Source organism: Danio rerio, chromosome 20 (genome assembly GCF_052040795.2).
Source record: "Danio rerio strain M-AB ecotype USA chromosome 20, GRCz13ab, whole genome shotgun sequence".
NCBI lineage: Eukaryota > Metazoa > Chordata > Actinopteri > Cypriniformes > Danionidae > Danio > Danio rerio.
In genome coordinates, this window is record NC_141040.1 from 37,189,080 (window position 1) to 37,210,000 (window position 20,921).

The 20,921-nt window shown below is 34.4% G+C and overlaps 2 protein-coding genes across 10 annotated transcripts in view; one reads left to right on the top strand and one right to left on the bottom strand.

The window, feature by feature from the left end:
• The window catches only part of nbas (NBAS subunit of NRZ tethering complex), a 378,312-nt gene that overhangs the window by 335,221 nt on the left and 22,170 nt on the right, over positions 1 to 20,921 (bottom strand). For all 8 annotated transcript variants that reach the window (XR_015517670.1, XR_015517668.1, XR_015517669.1 and 5 more), the window contains exons 11-15: positions 15,060 to 15,125; positions 14,759 to 14,887; positions 12,186 to 12,249; positions 9,039 to 9,232; positions 405 to 665 (exon numbers count right to left, since the gene is read on the bottom strand). Coding sequence is in view for 4 of the 8 variants with exons in the window: in XM_087297010.1 (XP_087153136.1) it covers positions 405 to 665; positions 9,039 to 9,232; positions 12,186 to 12,249; positions 14,759 to 14,887; positions 15,060 to 15,125 (714 nt within the window). In the remaining 4 variants the exon portion in view is untranslated. The remainder of the gene's footprint in view (positions 1 to 404; positions 666 to 9,038; positions 9,233 to 12,185; positions 12,250 to 14,758; positions 14,888 to 15,059; positions 15,126 to 20,921) is intronic.
• LOC141379319 (uncharacterized) lies at positions 3,861 to 8,640 on the top strand. Of its 2 annotated transcripts, XM_087298429.1 has the most exons (4): positions 3,996 to 4,905; positions 5,012 to 5,202; positions 6,237 to 6,368; positions 6,521 to 8,640. In XM_087298429.1, the coding sequence occupies exons 2-4, from the start codon at positions 5,112 to 5,114 to the stop codon at positions 7,324 to 7,326; spliced, it is 1,029 nt and encodes a 342-aa protein (XP_087154555.1). In that variant the 5' UTR covers positions 3,996 to 4,905; positions 5,012 to 5,111; the 3' UTR covers positions 7,327 to 8,640. The 2 variants fall into 2 exon arrangements, with proteins under 2 accessions (XP_087154554.1, XP_087154555.1); XM_087298428.1 differs by having other exon boundaries at positions 3,861 to 5,202.

Below are 20,921 nucleotides of genomic sequence, written 5' to 3' on the forward strand. Positions count from 1 at the left end.
TGAGCTACGGCACCTGCCTTGTGTGTAGTTGTGCATTTATACTTCTGAGTGCTGTTTCTGTTGCTCTGCAGTAACACTTCTGAAACGCTAGCAGGCAGTGAGGTTTTTATGTCACTCTGTATACAGTTTCTTTGTGAGTGTTTTGTATTTTCATTTCTTTCTGAACACTACCTTAAATGTACAAGACCATACTTGACGCAGAACTATAAATCAGCCTATATACACTTCCGCTCAGAAGTTTACATACAGTACCCCATGCAGAAAAGGTAAAATGTTTCTAATTTGAACAAAACAAGCATTATATCAAGCATTACATCTTCATAAAACATTTAGTCTATTCTACAAGAGGTGTGTAAATTTACACACAAAAAAATATAATGACTATTCCCCTAACAGTATCTCACCTTCCTCTGGTAAAGCTCCTCTGGTGTGGTGGATCTCAGGCTGACCAGCCGGTAGTTTTTGATAACGGTGCGTGGTCGTTTTCGGGGAGGGGCGAAGCGCTCCATCTCAGTCACATAGTACAGGCCCTGCTTCACATACCCAAAATAACGGGCCTTTGCAGAAGCTTCTTCATCCGAGTCAGAATCATCATCTCCATCATCCTCTTCACCCTTCACGCTGCTCTCCAGACGAGAGCGTTTATGGGCCAGCTTTACCTCACACTGAGAGGAGAGAGAGAGAGAGATCAACAGACAGAGATTAAGAAGATGTGCTTGGCCGATTCAAGGACAATAAAAAGTTACAAGAACTTTCTAGAACAACTTTTTCTGTAAATCAAGATCAGATGATTTTGATTACTGACTGAGAGGTATGACCTAAAATCAAAACCTTGATTAAGTGAACGCTGAAACTCGACTTTTGATTAGCGCGAACAATTATTACGATTACTGTTAAAAAGTGGAATATAAGCAGCATCTCTTGCAAGCAAAATTACATGTTAAATGGTCAAGTTAAAAGCAGTGTTGTCATGATACTGGAATTCGGTACAAATTGATACTGAAATTGAAAAAAAAAAGTCCATTCACCCCTAACATTTGAGCTCTGTTGAGCTGGTTCTTAAACATTGTTGATTTGCCATTGTCATTGCCAGTGTTCAAGTGCTCAACAAAAATTACTGTGACTGGCCGCAAAGGTTATCAGTACACCAAACTCACCCCAGTTTACAGAGTGAAAACACAGATATAAGTACACTGGAGCATTTTAAAGCCACAATTCATTTACAGATCGTTCGTTAGCAGTATGTCAGCTTACAGACAAACCAGCAGATCGACATTTTAAACTTACAATTTTAAACAACTTAAAATTTTAGTCTTTTAAATGCTTTGGTGTCTCTGTATCTGTGGCTACACTCAGTAAACAGCAGTGATGATCTTAACTGATGATCTTCACGGCCAATGATGATCATTTCTGTTGAGCATGTAAACACCACGGCAAATTAGCGTTGTTCAAGAACGTTTTCAACAATGCTCAAATGTTTGCGGGAAATGGACGATTTTAAATTTCCAGTACCAGTATTTTTGGTACCGAATTCCACTATTGTGACAAACTCTAGTTAAAAGTGGAAAAACAACTTCTAATATCTTTTGAAAATGAATATCATTTTAAATAATGAAATGTGAAAAGTACAAAATTATTTTGGGGAAAAATTTTTTATAAATAAATTACAGAAGAGCTGATCATTTTGACTTCAACTATACATACAATATGAAGAAAGGTGTGAGTTTATGGCCCATGAGGTTGCGGTTCATATGAACAATGAACTTAGTGAGCTGTCAATCGCTCAGTTGGTCCACACATGATAGCATGATATAAAGAAATAGTATTAACCAGATAAAAAATAAATAAATAAATAAATAAATCAATCAATCAATAAATAAATACAACATGGTGAATTTGTGTTGGTTATGTATTTTGGTTTCGATTTGTTTTCGATTAATCGCCCATCCCTGCTTAGAAGACTAACAAACACTGTCCGCAGGACACTAACACACCTTCCTGGCAATACCTGTTTGTTTCTCTCCTTTTCACACAGTGAAAAACCTATCAAACAAACTTCACACAGTCGACACCGCAGCTGTGTGCTGCATTTCCCTACGGAGTGAGGAAACCGTCAACTGAACATACAGCCAGAATAAAAACCGACATCTCTCTCATGTTCTCACTCTCCTTCGTTCTCCATCCCTCTGTACTTCCCTCCAGGTTCACATCTCTCTAGTTGTGAGAGCTTTACATCAGTGCGAAGCAGCAAAAAAAAAAAAAGAAAAAAAAAAAAAGACCAAAACAATGAGGTGGATATGGAAAAAGATGAGCTTCTTTCTTTCTTTCTTTCTTTTTTCCTTTCTGAGGATGAGTAGTAGTAAAGTACTTTTATGATGGCCTGAAGATAGAGATAGTGTCTCAATAACACAACTTGCCTTACTAAAGTAATCACCGTCATCAGCGGCTATGAATGAAAGACAACCTTCTGGAGGGGAAGTTACATTCCATTACATTATATAATGTTATATTATATTATAGACAACTGCTTATATTCTTGGGGAAATCCTCATACCTTTCAGTATTATTTAATGGATTAAAATATAAAAAGATCAGAAGGGATTTTAAAGGTCTTTTCAGTCACTTTTGATAAATGATACAGATATTAAATGATAGTGCTATATTATAAAATGTATAGATCCTTAATTTGTTTTAATTTATAATAGAATAATATGTTTTCATGGATACTTCCTAAATATAAAAAGGTAAAAGATTGTATATATTTTAAATGTGACTTGTCTGCATTGTCCTTTTTGTTCAATTTAATGTATCATTGTGAGATAAAAATTGTAATATTATATTGCATTATGTTAAATTACATCAGTGTTAGGTGTTTTGTGTTACAAATCAACTAGTAAAGAAATTATTTATACACTGGAAAACGTAACATGAAGGATTACTTTTAATTTTTAGGTAATTTAATTACGATTACCAATAATGTACTTGCATAAAATGTACATAAATTCAAAAGTTCAGTGAATCATAACTGTAACTATACAGAGAAGTTTTATTGTTTGTTATACAAACACATTTTGCTGACTAATTTTATTTTCCAACTGGGGGTTACATTTAAATAAAACTGCACACACTTAAGAAAAATTAACTGAGAAAGAAATTTGTTAACGGCATTATATTTGAATAAGCAGACTATATATTTATAATATCTATAGATTTTTTGCTATTCATATATTTGGCATAATTGCCTTTTTTCAACTAAAGAATGTAAGATTAATTTGTTAATTGTACATGCTTAATAATAATAAAATATGAAAAAAACAAATAAAAAGTGGGTGTCGAGATCCAATCACATGAACAAATATTGGGCCTGATAATGACAGCATTGCCATAGCAAACCATGATGATATATGTAAACTTGGGATTGCCTGCTGGATATTTGAGTTGAGGTGTTTATTGTTTTTGCATTAGATTTAATTTTATATATTTACTGTTGCACTAAAGTCCAAAAGTGTAGAACTTATGTTATTTATAACTAGCACAGAAGTGCTCTGTTGGTTAACAAAGTTGTTGAATGTTAAGGTAAATAAAAAATTGTAAAAAAGTAACATCCTGGAACTGTTTCTTTGTTCTTCTTTACTTTATGTATTATAGAAGTATCAAATTGGGTTTCTGTATTGGTAGATACCTTAAATCAAATTACTCTGGCTCAAGGGCAGAAAAACCTGAGCAGAAAAACATCCCTTGTCAAAACAAACTTATTTTGGATGTTAATAATCTGCACCCAGCACTAATAAAGTATATCTAGAGATCCTGGAGTCTGACTTTTAAGATTTATATTGCAATTCAGAATTTTTGTTAAGAATTGTTAAAAAGTAGAATAATTCTGGGAATTGTTATCCTTTCGAGGCAGAAACAAGCTTCTATAGAAACCACTTACAAGCCCATGACAAATCTTATCACATCTTTAAATGATGAAAATCAATTTAAAAAAAAACATTCTATCTGATTCAAGCTAAATTAACTTTTAGTTCACTTTTACCATCAAGACTATAGACTTTAAGTGCAGGTAGTCTCTTGTCACTCTGTTTCTATTACCCTACAGTTGCACAAACTGAAATTATGAATTCAAAATATGTCCAATGGAAATGTTTATTTAGCAAAAACTGCCTCTCTCAAACTTCAGACTGACAACGAGTTTTTCAGGCAAATCGAAAAAGCAATTGTTCTGCAAAACTGCAAAAAGTTTTGCTAGCTTCACTGCAAAAACTGTAATTACAAAAAGTCAAGACAACAAATATTTTTATGTTGCTTTACTTTTTTAAACATGATAACATTTTTAAAGTTACACCAAGTTTAACTTAATATTTGTAGTCTGTTTGATTAATAAAAGTTGAGATAACTAGAAAAATTTAATTTGACTCAACTGAACCATGTAAGGCAGGAAGAATATGTAAATTTGAGACAACCCAGGAAATCAATGACAAACGTGTTGTGCTTGACATGAAGACAGTGAACAATGTATAAATGCATGTATATTTACAGTATGTATTGCTGGATGGATCACATTAAAGCTGAATACTTTTTGTATTCTGTATCAAACTGAATAGTTTTGTGGTTTGAGTTTTACAAAAACCTCTCACGTTTCATTTGTTGTGCTTCTTTGTCTACAGTTGATTATCTATTTAAGATGGCTTTTGTCCCTTAGATCAATTTATTCAGCAAAACTATTACTTATTTAATGTCATTTGCACATTTGCAGTCATTTGAGTTTAAAAGAAAACATTTCTTAGTCTTATGTCTTGTTACCATAGTGACATGTTCTGATACAAGAACGTATTCCAAAAGTGCACTTTAAGCCCTGCATCATAGGAGAATCTCTTGTGGGTTTGTTGTAGTGGAGTAGTACAGGTGTGTCTTTCAGTGTTTAAATACTTGCGTCCCTAGTGTTTCAAGATTGAATATCTTCCGTTTGAGTGATTCACGTTGCAAGACTGAAATCCTCATTCTATTCTAGGTTGCAAACCCCAAATTTTTGGTGAAACCCCGAAACTTTGCACCAATTTTACATCACGGTTGAACAGTATCGCAATCTCCTCACAACATCTACTGTCAAAATGGAAGTCGAAGTTGGTGTGAAGATTGAGAGCTCCCAGAGCCAGAAACAAATGCAGCAGTTTAAAGAAAGGCCTAGAAATTACTCTAATAGTGAGTCATATTTACATTGTTATATGAATATCAAGTGTTTTCCTGACATAATATTAACTTAATATTAAAAAAATAATGTTTGTAGAGTGTAAATGTTTGTACAGGATAGTAGACATCTCGTTGAATTGCTGTTTTCATGAAAGAGCTCTGTTAACAAATTCCAGGAAAATCTAAAGTAATTTAATGTAAACCAGTTACAGCAAAAATACTGTATTCACATTTACTGCACCATTTATCTTACGGTATATGTATTTACAGAATTGTATGTATATCTTTACTGTAAACTACAGAGTCATTTTCATAAGGCAACTTTAAATAACAGTAGCACTGCGTAAATGTCCTACAGTAAAATACAGTTCATATTACAGTTAAATACAGTCAATGTAAATGTCATTTACAAACATTGTTAACAGTGAAGCTATAGCAGCATTTACATGTGATAATAATAACTAGTGGCATTATTAGTTCATATTTATGATAATATTTCATCAGTATGGTAATCACTGTGCTACACAGTTAATAAAAAGCCGAAACAGAATATGCCAAAATAGAAAATGCTCAATATTACAGCCTATTATTAGGCTATTATTGCATTCACCTTTATCTTAATGAAACATTTTGTTTAAATTGATGTTGTATCTCATTTTCAGCTTTTCTGATAAAATCCTTCAGTAAAATTTTCACTTTTCTCTTAAAAAAGTGCACTGAACTTGCATTCAGTGGTGCATTGACCATTTGTGCAACTAGTTTTATATAATATGAAAATAATAAATAATTATATTATTATAGCTAATAACAATAAATAATAAAAAAAAATTAAAAAGGAAATTTCATGGTTAAAGTATGTTTAAATCTTGTAAATTTGTGGTAACCTTGGTTTAGCCACAAATATAAAAAAATAAACTAAAATATATAAACTTTTTAAAATGTTTATATATCGAGTTTTTTTGTTTTTGGTGAATAATCATTTTTATTTCCTCTCAAATTACTGTGGACAAATGTGTAAATATGTGCAATCATTTCTCTTTTAACAGATAAGAAGGACAAAGTGAAAGCAAAGAGAAAGAAGAAAAGGGAAAGCAAGTTTGCTTCTTTCATCAGACTTGCTTTACGATGGTTTTGCTTCTCTCCTCGTGAGGAGCTGCTCTCACTTTCCTCCTCTGATGGTAAATGATGGTTTTTGCATCTCAATATTTTCTCGACTATAATGTTATGAATGAACTGTCTTTTTACTGCCCCTTATCTGGAGTTTAACGTCTGCTTGAAAATGACTGTGTACTATGTGCAAACTGCTAGCTTTTTTTTTTTTTTTTAACAGATTATGAGATGTATCAGATAATTGTGAAAGAGGAAGAAGTGAAGGAGATAATGCAGGAGGAGGTGGTAAAGAAGAAGAAGGAGGTGATGGTGACTGTGAAGAAAGAGAAAGTTACCACCAAGGAAGAGAAGACCAATGAGGAGAAAGCGAAGGAAAGTGGGGAAGAGAAGGTGGTGGAGAAAAAGGAAAAAAGAAAGAAAGATACCAGCATTGGACTGTCAGAGGAGGAGTTTTTGAGAGGGAAAATGAAGAGGGTGGAGGAGGAGGAAGAGGAGATGAACTTGAAGGAACGCGTAGCCAGAAGGCTAACGGTGGAAAAGATTTTCATTGAGCAAATACAGGAAGAGGACAAGGTGAAAGCTGAGGGGGAGAAAAATGAGGAGAATATAAAATACATTGGGGAGGAGGAGGAGAAGAAGAACTCAGAGAAAGAGAAAGTGAAGAAAAAGAGGAGGAGGCGGCGGCCAAGAAAAAACTGCAGGGTGGAAGAGGAGAAGATGGAAGGAAAGGAAAGTGAGGAGGTGGAGAATTACATTGAGGAGAAAGAGCAAAATAATGGCACTGAAAAGGAGGAGGAGAAGGTGAAGAAAAGGAGGAGGAGGAGGCGGCCCAGAAAAAACTGCAGGGTGGAGGAGGAGGAGATGGAAGGAAAGGAAAATGAGGAGGTGGAGAATTACATTGAGGAGAAAGAGCAAAATAATGGCACTGAAAAGGAGGAAGAGAATGTGAAGAAAAGGAGGAGGAGGAGGCGGCCCAGAAAAAAACTGCAGGGTGGAGGAGGAGGAGATGGAAGGAAAGGAAAGTGAGGAGGTGGAGAATCACATGGAGGAAAAAAAAGAGACAATAAATGACATTGAAAAAGAGGAGGAGGAGAAGGTGAAGAAGAAGAGGAGGAGGAGAAAAAGGAAAAGTAACAGTTTGAACAAATAAAACTGTTATATTTTATTTTGGGGGTGGAGGAAAGCTTCAAATTCAATAAAGTTGTGCTGAACAAAAACAAAATGATGTGTTGTGTTTATCTGCTCTGTTTCAAAAGTGTCGAGCTTCGTGACTGGTTTTGTGTTGACGAATATTCGCTTGTTTCTTAAAAACAAACTTAAATATTATTGTCATCGTTCCACATATTTTATTTTCATGCTTTCTCCCCCTTTCAACCTGATAGAGGTGATGTTGTGTGTTTAATATTCACCTAATTTACAAAGGCTATAAAAAGTTACAGTTTTCAATATTAAATCATTTAACTTGAATCACTATTATTCTGTTGTAACAGGCATGGTTAATGTACCCATAATGATATTTTAAAGTGAATAAACTTTTATCATAAAGTTATTAGATTTGTAGTGCCTGTAGATTTTTTTTTATCAGTTTGAGAACATGTGATCAAATATGTTTGGTTAAAACGGTGAGCAAATTCTATATGATACATTGGAGTTACTGTTTAGAAACTGCCCAATGAACTGATGGTACCAAGAACAGAGGGTGAACATACCATGTTCAGCTTTCTGTGTAAAGAGCTCTCTGCCCACTAAAACTGATTTAACACTTATAAAGTTTGATGACTACATTTTTTTTGCAATATATGGAAGCCTGTTAGCATCACAGGAATAAAGTAATGGCGGCTTTATCTTACTTTGTTCTCAGAAACTCAGGATCTATTTACACAATGTTTTCAGGCAAAAAGAGAAAACTTAATGTGTCAAGCCGTTTGTTTAGATGACAACAGGGCTTTACTCTGGGTTATTGACATTGTCTGATTTTTACCCAGTGCAAAGTCATATTTCACACCTGGAAATTGACAGTGGTGTTAGCACTGCATTTAACCAAGAGCTATGAACCCTTAGCGTTTGCACATAATAACATGTATAACGCATCCAAAATAAATAAATAAAAAAAACTGTACAACTTAACTGTGCATACAGTGTATATACAAATAAACACAAGTATGCATATATTTTAGAAAATGTTTATTTACGTTTAGATTTAATATAAACGTAAACATATGTAAGAAAACAATTTTGTATAGTATTGTTTGTATCAGATATTTGTGTGCATCACATATAAAAAACAAATATATAATACACACACAAATAATAGCATTTCAATCTTAGGTATTTTATAAATGAAGCAAAAAAAAAAGTTTTATAGTAAGTTTAATTAGTATTGAGTCAATAAATTAATTACTTAAATTACTTTTCAAAAAATCAAATTAGAAAAGTACTTTAAATTGCAATTTAAATTATGTTACATTATATTATATTAGAACTGCTATCACAGTGAAAAAAGAAAATATTAAATAATGTCCTTGTGTTTTTGGATGGGATGGATGGACCAGACAGATACTGTAGATGCAAAGCTGGTTGTAAGTATGAAGTGTTCAGCTGTGCGTGATTTTATATTTTATGAATGTGTGGTTTTATAATGTATATGTGTGATTGTGTGTAGTTTTATAATGTTCTACTTTTCAGCAAAATTCTAATGAATGAATTTAAATATTGAATACTTAATATAAAACACAAACCTCCAAACTGAGGAAGCCCCCATCATGGGCTGATGTGACTCGTGGTGAGGGTTCAAACCACTCACAGGACTTGCCAAGTAGGTTTTTGAGTGTCCGCACAGAGGACACCGTAAGAGCTCCAGAACAACGGGCTAAAATCAAAGCAGTCTCACTCCACCAACTCACATCCAACAGAGACTGGTACTGCTCCTTATCTGAGGACAAAACAAACAATCAGAACATCTCAAATTAAAACAGTCAACACACATTTATTCATTTAAAACTTACTCCTCTATGGCAACAGGAAATTTTTTTAGCCCCCCTGAATTATTCTCCCCCGAAGAAAAGAATATTTGAACACATTTATTTTTTACATAATAGTTTTAATAACTAATTTCTAATAACTGATTTATTTTATCTTTGCCATAATGACAGTAATGGTGACATAGTGGCGCAGTAGGTACTGCTGTCGCCTCACAGCAAGAAGGTCGCTGGGTCAAACCTCGGCTCAGATGGCATTTCTGTGATGAGTTTGCATGTTCTCCCTGCGTTCGCGTGGGTTTCCACTGGGTGCTCCGGTTTCCCCCACAGTCCAAAGACATGCGATGCAGGTGGATTGGGTAGACTAAATTGTCCATAGTGTGTGTGTGTGTGTATGTGTGTGAATGTTTCACAGAGATGGGTTGCGGCTGGAAGGGCATCCGCTGCGTAAAAACCTGCTGGATAAGTTGGCGGTTCATTCCGCTGTGGCGACCCTGGATTAATAAAAGGACTAAGCCGACAAGAAAATGAATGAATAAATGGTGACAGTAAATATTATTTTACTAGATATTTTTCAAGGCACTTCTATACAGCTTAAAGTGACATTTAAAGGCTTAACTAGGTTAAGGTTAACTAGGCATGTTAGGGTAATTAAACAAGTTATTGTATAATTATGGTTTGTTCTGTAGACAGTCGAAAAAACGGCTTAAAGGGGCTGATATTATTGACCCTAAAATAGTTCATAAAAACTTTTAAAAAAATAAAACAAATAAGACTTTTTCCAGAAGAAAAAATATTATCAGACATACTGTGAAAAATTCCTGAATCTATATATATTTCAAGGTAACTCTACAAAATAAATTGATTTCTACATTTTAAGACGTAAAGAAAATAAAAAAATGGTATCACTGTATAAAGATATAGCACCTTTTAATATTATTTCATGCAAAAAATTATTAATTTTAGTTAAATTTCAATTTAATAAAAAAAAAACACTCAAAACACAACTTTAAATCATTAATCTAAAGGGAATTTGAATAAATTTTTTGCATTCTTTCATTCATTTTCCTTCAGCTTAGTATTCATCAGGGGTCACCACAGCGGAATGAACCGCCAAATTATCCAGCATACGTTTTACACAGCAGATGCCCTTCCAGCTGCAGCCCAGTAATAGGCAACACCCATACACTTATTCACACACATAGACTACAAACAGACAAACACAGAACATGAACAGGCAAACTCCACCAAGAAATGCCAACTGACCCAGCTGGGACCTGAACCAGCGACCTTTTTGCTGTGAGCTGACAGTGCTGAGCACTAAGCCACTATATTGCACAACTAAAGTTTTTTTTCTTTTTTGTATCCTAATTTTTTTATGTACATAATGAAAGAGAGAATATGTAGAATGAAACTTGATTTTGCCGTACAAGTGTTCGATCACTCTATTATTTATGCTGTGTAAAAATATTAGTTACGTGTCTGAAAGCATAACACCTTTTAATATTATCTCATGCAAATAAAAATTAATTATTTTTGATAAAATTAAAATCAGTGTTGGATCACTGTTACTCATACCACTGTTTCTCAACCACATTCCTGGAGGACCACCAGCTCAGCACAATTTTCCAAGACTCCTTAACCAAACACACCTGATTCAGATCACCAGCTCATTAGCAGAGACTGAAAAACCAGAAATGGGTGTCACAAACCAGGGTTTCTGCAGGTTTCACCAGGTCAAATGTAAGACTTTAAGACCTTTTTAGTACCAAGAGTGAAGAATAAAATTTCTGACTTATAAAAGGCTAAACGCCAATGATTTTTTTTTTAAATCGGCCTTGCAGAGAAAAAAAAAATTCTAATTACTTATCACACCTTAATTGTATACATAGTTTTTTTTTCAACATAACTTAATAAAAACTCTTTAAAAGATAAATGTATGCACAGCAGGCTGTTATAATATTATTTATGAATAGTTTAGCTAAAGGTTGAGCTGTATTGTTGATTTAATGTGTGTTGGATCAATTGGGTAGCTTCACATAAACAAAGGAAAATTTAGACTCATTTAAAATGATTTAAGACCTACAAGACTATATTTCAGTGAATTTAACTTTTTTAAATTTAAGACATTTTAAGACCCCGCAGACACCCTGCAGACAAATGAGACATCTAAAACATGCAGTGTTTGTGCTCTTCCCGGAACATGGTTGAGAAACACTGATTTATCTGGTCCAAATAATATTTATATGTCAGAAAAAATTCAACCTTTTAATATTATTCGATGCAAACAAAAAAATATTAATTTTAATTAAATAATTTTATTTAAATAAATTTTTTTTTTATTGAAATTTAATTTAAAAAATAACACTCAAAAATAAATAATTCAGTGTCCTATTGTTTCATATATTTAAAGAAGAGAGAATATGTAGAATAAAACTGTATTTTCCCATTGGGAAGTGATTGGAGTGATGAATTGCTGTTATTTGCTAACAGATACACCTTACATAAGTGACATTGCAGAATTGTCATTTTAAGCAAACATTACGTGGGCATAAGAATAAGAAAAACAGAATAAAATAAATTAAACATTTCTCAGACATTCATTCATTTAAAAGTCACTATTCTGAATCTAAACGTTACAGCTGATTTAAAGCCATCGTTTTCAAAGAATAAAGCACAAACCGAGAACAAGACGACAGACAAGCTTTATGAAAACGTGTGATCTAAACCCACAATCAAAATGTCACTGTCTGAATTGAACGCCTCTCCACAAAGACACAAGACACAGCGCTTTATTAAAGCATTCTTCTGCCTCCCACCGCCTCTGTCTGGACTCACTACATAATTAATAGCACTAGGTATGAGTAGAACTAGATACACCGTTTGAAAGGTTGTGGGTCCGGCTACCTTTTATCTTTTTTCTCTTCTCCAGTGAAGTCTTCCATTCTGGGTTGATCTCGTCAAAGCCCGGCTGAATGAAAAAGAAAGCAAAAGAGAGGGTAAAAGAGGATTGCTGGGGTGTTTTTTATCTGAAGTGTCAAAACATATGCCGAACACAAAATTGTGGGTAAATCAGTTGAATGGAGCAGCATGATATCGCAAGTCTGAGCTTCAGGTGACACAAAGAGAGAAATAGACGCACAAACATGCATAGACAAGAACAAACAAATCATTTTATGACATTGTTAAAAGGTGCATTCTTTTCTAGCTGTGCCCCAGAAAGCCATATTAAAGCCTTTCCATATTTTGATTTCTATAAGCTTTTTGCTGTTTTACACTATTAAAAAATAATAACAATCAAGGTCTGATAACATTGCCTTTAATCACTGTAAATCACGGGTGTCCAAATATGGTCCTGGAGGGCCGGTGTCCAGCTGAGTTTAGCTCCAACTAGCTTCAACACACCTGCCAGGAAGTTTATAGTATATCTGGTAGGAGCTTGATAGCTGGTTTAGGTATGTTTGATTAGGATTGAAGCTAAACTCTTCAGGAAACCCCATGCTCTCCAAGAAACCCCCCTGCTGTAAATAATGCTGGGTTCTAGGACTTGGCTGATGAAATGGAATCTGTATTTATTGATCAAACACCATTGTTGATATCATAAAAAAAAAAAAAAAAGTTTGGTATAACGTATTGGTATGAAGTACTATAGTTTAATTAAAATGTGGTTGCTGAGCGTGCACCTTGGAAAAATGGCAATAAGGGTTACTTCCAATCGTGGTGACGCACACGTGTCATGCTCGCTTTTTCACACCTAGTTGAAAACATCTCAACTTTCCAGTATGCCACAAGTGCACCGCGATTCATGCAAGTAGAATTTACCAATCTGCCTTACACTTTGTATATAATATAGACGTTTTGGTAATAATGGTAGACTAATTACCTCAGACAAACACAGCACACTCAAACACTGCAGTGCTTTTTAATTCTCTTTATAAATAAAAACTTGTATCAGAATCACAGCAATGGTTTGTCCGTTTGTCATCCTCACGCGAGCAAAAAGCACATAAAAAATTGTAAAGGAATCCTCTCGCTTACTTTTCACCTGCTTTTAGAAGCAATATGTGAACAAACTCAGTTTGGGTTTTGTAATAGCCACCTCAGGACAGAATAACACACGCGAAAATGAGTGCATCAAAAATAATGAATATTCAAGGATGTCGCCAGAGTGGCTTTTTGGTTTCTTTTCTTGTGCATCCCAGTCACTAGTACTACATCTGAAAGATTTGTTATCATTTACTGTTTCATTATTCTAGTTATTGACACCTTATAGTTTGCTTTGTTCAGCGTTTACACTTTACCATTGCACAAGTGTAATAATTTCTTTAACACTTTTGTTTATTTTATTATAAGAGAAGAGATATTTTTGTTTATTTTTGACTATTTGTCTTAGTAATGTTAGTAAATTACAATAAAGTGGTTAAATAAATAAAAACCCTAATATTCCTTAACATTCAATAATTCCTAATATTCAATAATTAACGATACCGAATGATGTGAAACACTATATCGTGATTTTAGCCCTGCTGGTTTCCACACAACTCCTTCAATTCCATCCTTTAACTTAGTTATTTTATGTTTAATCCACTTAAATTTGTAAAAATGATTAAGTTGTCACCCTTCAAAAAAAAAAAAAAAAAAGGAAGGAGTGTGTTGTTTCAAGTCATTTTAAATAACTAGTTTAAATAACCAGCAAAGTCATTTTTAGTAATATAACAAAATATTTTTTTTTAGATTTTTTTTTCTTTTATTTATTTTTCAGAACATGAGAATAGGTGAGAATACCAAATGTTTTTATTAGTTGTGACTGAAAAATCAAGGTTATTTCACCAAATATTGATTTCAATGTTGGTATTGTGTTGTCTAAAAATGAAAATAAACTTGTTTGAAAACAAACATTTTTTTGTTATTCAGACAGACGATTAAATTTTTGTATTATTGTTATTTGTTAACCGATGCAATTCCATTTAACTGTGAAATACCTCAGGAGGGGACAATTAGTTAAACTGTTTTTGATTGAAGATTTTTTACAAAATAGTGTGCAGAGACAAATAATTTCTATTTATCATAAACAACTGCAAAGCTACATGAAAATATGCAATGTAAAGATTGATTTCCTGGTGATGTTAATATGCGGAGACAGCTTTAGGGACAACCACAGGCCAGCCAATGCACAGTGATTACCCTGCAAAGTCTAAATATTGTGGTGATTTCAAAAGACCATTTTATTAAAGAATCCGACCAGCCCTGCATGGCAACACCGTCTCAACCAATGGTCTGAGTTTAAGGGTGTGGCTACCTATCTGATTGCTTGACCAATAGCAAGCAAGTAGAGTGTATGTAAAACCTTGTCTTTGCAATCCAATCAATGAAAAAAATAATGGTGCAGAAAAGTATACACTTCCGTTTTAGATCTCTGAAATATAACACAAAAACAAACACACATGCACACGCACACCCACACACACAAATTTTATTACTTGCTCCTCTTGTTTCCAGCTGCCTCTCAGTTTGAATGATGGAATATCCCAGAGACTGAGACTGCCAGAGAAGTGGATCACAGCCAGAATGGTGCCATCAGGAGACAGACTCATTCTGAACACGCCATCCTGAATAAACATACACGTTCAATTAGGCATTACACTGTTTATTCAGAGTTCTTAGAAGAATGAAATTGAGCTTTAGCTTTTCGTTTTCGATGCCGTCATGCTGGCACAGAGAGGCATGACAAAAAGGAAAAAAAAAAGAAAAATCACCAAAAACATTACCAAAGTGATTTACCTGTTCACCGTTATGTCTGGAGAAAAGTCGAAAGCTGGGCATCTTGAAGAATCCTCGCCTCTGGGACTAAATTAAAAAAAAAGAAAAGAAAAAGAAAATGATGATTCATAATTTCCATAATGAATTTGTCAGAAGCTGCATACAAAAATGGTTTTATTTTGACTCATGCCTCCTAATAAGTTAAGAACCAGGATCGCCAAGAGCCAGGAACAAGCCAGCCACCAGTTGATCATAACATTTGATCAAGCTGGTGTGCAATAGTTTATTATGTACTTTAAAAATATAGCTATGTGGGTTTAAGTAGTATATGTTGTCATAAATATTAGAATATGACAACTTAACATAAACAAATACATCACAACTTATTTTTGACGACTTTATGACAACTTGACATTACCAAGACAACAAAACCTGTCATAAACATGCTGAATTTGTCATTAAAATGTCACTATATGTTAATGACACTCTTAAAATGATTTGATAGAGCAATGACACTTTTAATTAGACATTTTAATGACAAATCCAGTTTGTTCCACTGAAAAAATGATCAGGAAAATAAATCATATTTATGAAAAATTTATGACATGTTATGTTGTCTTGTTAATGCCAAGTTTTCATGACAATAGTAATTTTCCCAATTTGCACTATGTTGTTTAAATAGCAAATCCAATTACGCCGCTTTGTGGACTCATGGGTGTTTCGGTCTATAAAAGAGGTGTGTTAGACGCATATTTTGAGAGACTAAAAACTGAAAGCAGTTGAAAGCAGTTGTGCGCCTTAAACACTTTCAAATTGCTTAATTCACACAGAATGTATAGCAGTATCCAAATATCTTTACAAATGAAAAAAGATTTAAAGGAATAAAATTTTACTAAAATTATTATTTTCTACATAAATATAAAAGCCACTGTCTGTATGCCTTCTTCATGTCAGGTTTTTTTTTTTCAGTTTATTCATGAAAATTAGCTTTTTGTGTAATGTTACTGTTAGTAGCAGTGTTTTTTTATTATATGCATATTTATATTTGTTTAGGTAAAAACAAGCTTAAATTTGTTCACCTGTCAGGTTTATAGGGCATAGGACGTGTGTTTAGATATAACTCATTTTTTTGATAGCATTGCGTTATTATGGTTCATTTATTTGTTTGCTGGAAAGTAGAACTGAATTTAGAAATAGATTTGAAACAAATCTTTGCACTTATACAAAATTAATTATGTAGGCTCATGGATTCACTCAGCGGAGCGCTTCCAACACTATTTTCCTACTTCACGAATGAGAGAAAGAGGCCAAATGGAGGAGGCTCATTCTTTATCCTTGCTCTGCAGATGGTTTGTTTGAATGGTTTCTCGCTAGTAAAGCATTCAGTTTTTCCACTTACAAAGTCAACCATGTAAATAGCAAATGCGCCATGGAGCAACACAACTGAATCTTAAAGGGAATATTAGTTAAGACTCTGATTGGTTTGTTCTCAAAACACACCTATAACTCATTAAGAGAATAAGCACAAACCTGTTAGACCATGCACTACAATGCAAAGCGTAATTTTCCATCCCTAAAAAAGTAAAAGTGGATTCAAATGCGCCCTTAATGCTTTTACGTCGTGTGCTTTAAACTTTGTGCCTAGATCGTTAAAATAGAGCCCCTGATGTCAATTGTCATAATCATGGATAAAATCTCATTCACATTTAAGACGTGTCATGTCATCGTTATACATTTAAAAAGGCTTATGAACACCCTTTCTAGTAAAGTGTAACCAAAAATACTTCAAAGCAAGCTGACATTTCTGATGTTTCACTCTTTCAATCACTTGAGTCAATGACGCAATGATCTGATTATAATTACAGTTGCTTAATTTGTAAATAAATCAGCTATTTTGAACAAATAAGACTGTTCAATTAAACATTCATTTACAGTAGGTGTCTTTTTTTTTGCCAATATTTTGCACTCCAACTCACAGCTAAGCACCAACTTGGACCAGGTAAAAACCACATGTCATGTTGTTATGCCAAATCTAAAGAAAATAAATGCTAGACATTCATGCAAGTAATGAAAAGTAATGCATATTAGAAAATTTTAGTCTTTTACAGGTCTCTCTGCAATGCATTTAAAATGTGTGTGAGAGATCATGGCGAGTTTTCAAATTGAATGCAGACCATGATCTCTCACACCTGTTCAGTAACACTATATCCAGCCAAGAGCAAAAAACCTAAATTAAAAATTTAATATTAAATAAACAAGAAGAACCACCAATTCAGTAAAAGCATTCCACGCATTTCTCATAACATAAGTGTATAAAATTTTTTTTTTAAAAAATCACACCACGGGCCCGTAGTGAGTGAGAAGGCAGCTAGAAGTCTCAGTACTAAAGCTCTTATTAAGCCTACAATGCAGTTTCCAGAGCTCAATACATAAAACCTTTACAACCTCAGAAAAAGCAGCAATGAGCCGGTGGTTTCAGATTTGTGAAATACAGTGACTTGAGAGCCCGATTGTGTATTCTGAGCAGCAGTGCAGTGCAGTCTCTACTCCTTGCGATATCTGTTTCTTAGCCCATACAAATGCAAAAGCTACTAGAGAGTTAGGTTCCTTCTTATTAAATCCAATACAAAAGCAAGCATTGAACATAGTCGGAGGTGTGGATTTAGAGAGGCGAGGTGTGCTAATAGTTTTCAAAGTGATTAAACTTTCGATTTTCTACTGGTGGCTAAAAAAAGGGGAAGAAATGATTAAACTTTCATTGAAGCGCTACAATAGGACCAGAATGACAAAAAAGGTGAGCAAGCATCACCCTAACAACCACCCAGAATGCATAGCAACCATATATTAACAATCTACACCTCAGAATAACACCTTAAAGTCTGTGTGAGATCAAAATATGCAATGTTTATTTTGCTTGCACATATAATTAAACACGTGCGAGGCAGTGGCACAGTAGGTCGTGCTGTCGCCTCACAGCAAGAAGGTCGCTGGTTCGAACCTGGGCTCAGTTGGCGTTTCTGTGTGGAGTTTGCATGTTCTTCCTGCCTCCCTCCCTGTCCAAAAACATGCTGTACAGTTTAATTGGGTAGGCTAAATTGTCCATAGTGTATGAGTGTGTGAGTGAATGTGTGTGTAAATGTTTCCCAGAGATGGATTGCGGCTGGACGGGCATCCGCTGCGTAAAAACTTGCTGGATAAGTTGGCAGTTCATTCCGCTGTGGCGACCCCGGATTAATAAAGAGACTAAGCCGACAAGAAAATGAATGAATGATATAATTGAACAATGAATCCACGTAAGCTAATTATTTGAAAAAATGGTTTTAGTAATCCAATCAAAGTCTGATAATTAGATGTGGGGGATGTTTTCTCACTGTTTGTCTTGGCCAAGACAGCTGGGTTTACACCAAATGCAGAAGATGGGATTGAGGCCAATTCTGCACGTTCAAGGCAAACGCAAGGCTTATAAATATACCTGTGGAAATGGCCTAAGAATGTCGTAGCAATGCTTTAGCAAGCGCATTTGAATCACATTAAGCATCACATTATCATCAACCTTGATTATCTAGTCCACAAGTGGCTAGTTCCTGGAGAGCCGCAGCTCTGCACAGTTTAAATATAACCCCTATTTAACATACCTGATCAACATAATTAAGTACTTTAAGCTTGTTTGATACATACAGATTGGTGCTTCAACACGGGGCTGGAGCTAAACTTTGCAGAGCTACACCCCTCCAGGAACTAATTTTGACACCCCTGATTTAGTCTATAATCCAATCAGAAAAATCCTGTCAATCATAGAAAAACATTCTGTACATCTACACCTTATTACAGGGCATTTCTGTTGACTGCTATATGCAAGCTGTCCACCATATTGGAACAGTCAAACAGTCTGTGAAGACTCTAGAGCAGAGGTGTCAAATCCAGTTCCTGGAGGGCCGCAGCTCTGCGCACTTTAGTTCCAACCCTGCTTCAACTTACTTACCTTTAGGTTTCAAACAAGCCTGAAGGAATCAGTTAGTTTGTTCAGGTGTGTTTAAATAGAGTTAAAGCTAAACTGCGCAGAGCTGCAGCCCTCCTGGAACTGGTTTTGACACCCATGCTCTAGAGGATGTTGACTGTGCATCTACATTCAACATTGATTTGATATCTATACATGCACAAGACTCTAGTATATGAATTGGCTCAACACAATGACAGTAGAGTTAGTTAACAACACTAAAATAGTTTAAAGACCTATAACATTGGAGTGAATGCATATAAAAACACAAATCATCTGTAAAAAAGCATATCATTGTGAATTTGATGTTCTGGTATGTCAGCTTTTTTACTGCAAGTTACTAGTTGGGTTTTCATCACCCTGTGTTAATGTGCATTTTGATATTTACATGAGAAATTAGTTATGGGAATGCAAAATTTTGAACAAAATTCCCTTCATGTACAAAAGTTTTTACGCTCATTTGATATGGTTTCAAAAAATTTTAATGTGAAACCATGCATGTTCATGCAAATAATAAAAATGGAAATGCATTTGCTGAATAAACACTAATGCAAACATTACACCAATGTGACTCCATTATGCTTGCTTTGTTTATTGTTTGTTACTAGGTTAACAATACATTCAGCTGTACTGTAAGGCCCAATCCCAATTCTACCCCTCAGCCTTAAGCTGGATTTATACTTTTTAACACTTATTAATTTAAAAAAATATATGAATAATTTTAAGGATTTTTATAACCATTCATGATTTTTTTTATCATCCTTGATGCATAACTTGCTTTTGTTCCTATCTCAGACAGTTTAACCTATGAAAGTTTATTAAAATATTAATGACAACAGAACATGGGTTCCCAGGGATGGGTTGCGGCTGGAAGGGCATCCGCTGCGTAAAAACTTGCTGGATGGGTTGGCGGTTCATTCCGCTGTGGGGACCCCGGATTGATAAAGGGACTAAGCCGACAAGAAAATGAATGAATGAATGAATGAATGGATGAATAAATGAGAACATGGTTTACTTTACAAATTTATTTATTTTTTTCTTTGTTGTTTTTATTTTTTAGATTTAGCCAGCTCCACAATTCACACATTACTATCTGGCTAGTTTCTGTCCTATACTTATGCTAAAAAGGCCATAATGGTTCAACATTCCTGACTATTATCACCAATAAAGCCTACAAAAACAGGGCATCAGTATACTGTAAACTGGTTCAATTTTTAATTTCCAATTATCAAAGAAATAACTTGTTCCTTAATTATAGTTTTAAAACTATTAAATTGTTTTAAATTCAAAATTTTAACATTTTACATAAGTGGAAAACCTATACATGGTGGAAAAACATATTCTGTAATAGTGTACCTGGGTCTCCACTTTTGCCATAGTCTCTTTTGGCTTTAACAAACTTATCCCTATCCTCCTTTCAAAATGTCTTCAAAACGTCTTCAAAGTGATTTATATTCCATTCAAAAACGCGGCGCTATGCCCACTGTTCGCTCGAGTCTCAAAAAAATCATGTTGCGTGCACCCAAAAAGAACCTTCGCAAACACAGCGATGACATCACATTCACTGCGCGCACTCAAGCAAACTAGCGGGCACATCGAGTAAAAACCAGGCTTGAGGAAGTGCTAGATAGCCCTTGAAAATGAGATTTTCCTGGACCACCCTAAAAACCAAGGGGTACACGCTAAGTTTTGCTATCTATAATCCATAATAATAACTACTGTATAGTAGTCCCACATCATATTTTTAAATCTGTCACTCGATGACTTTCAAATACCCTGTCAGAAAAGCCTAGTGACTGGGAGCTTCAGGGTTCATACACATTTTTACTACCAAAATTCCAAGTTTTTTCAAGAATTTTCAGGTACATTTTCATGACGTAATGTTT

Excerpts from the sequence above, each read along its gene's own strand:
- LOC141379319 (XM_087298428.1), top strand. The coding sequence starts at position 5,112 with ATGGAAGTCGAAGTTGGTGTGAAGATTGAGAGCTCCCAGAGCCAGAAA. Across the intron at positions 5,203-6,236 it reads GCCTAGAAATTACTCTAATA|ATAAGAAGGACAAAGTGAAA; the intron begins GTGAGTCATATT and ends CTCTTTTAACAG. Across the intron at positions 6,369-6,520 it reads CTCACTTTCCTCCTCTGATG|ATTATGAGATGTATCAGATA; the intron begins GTAAATGATGGT and ends TTTTTTTAACAG.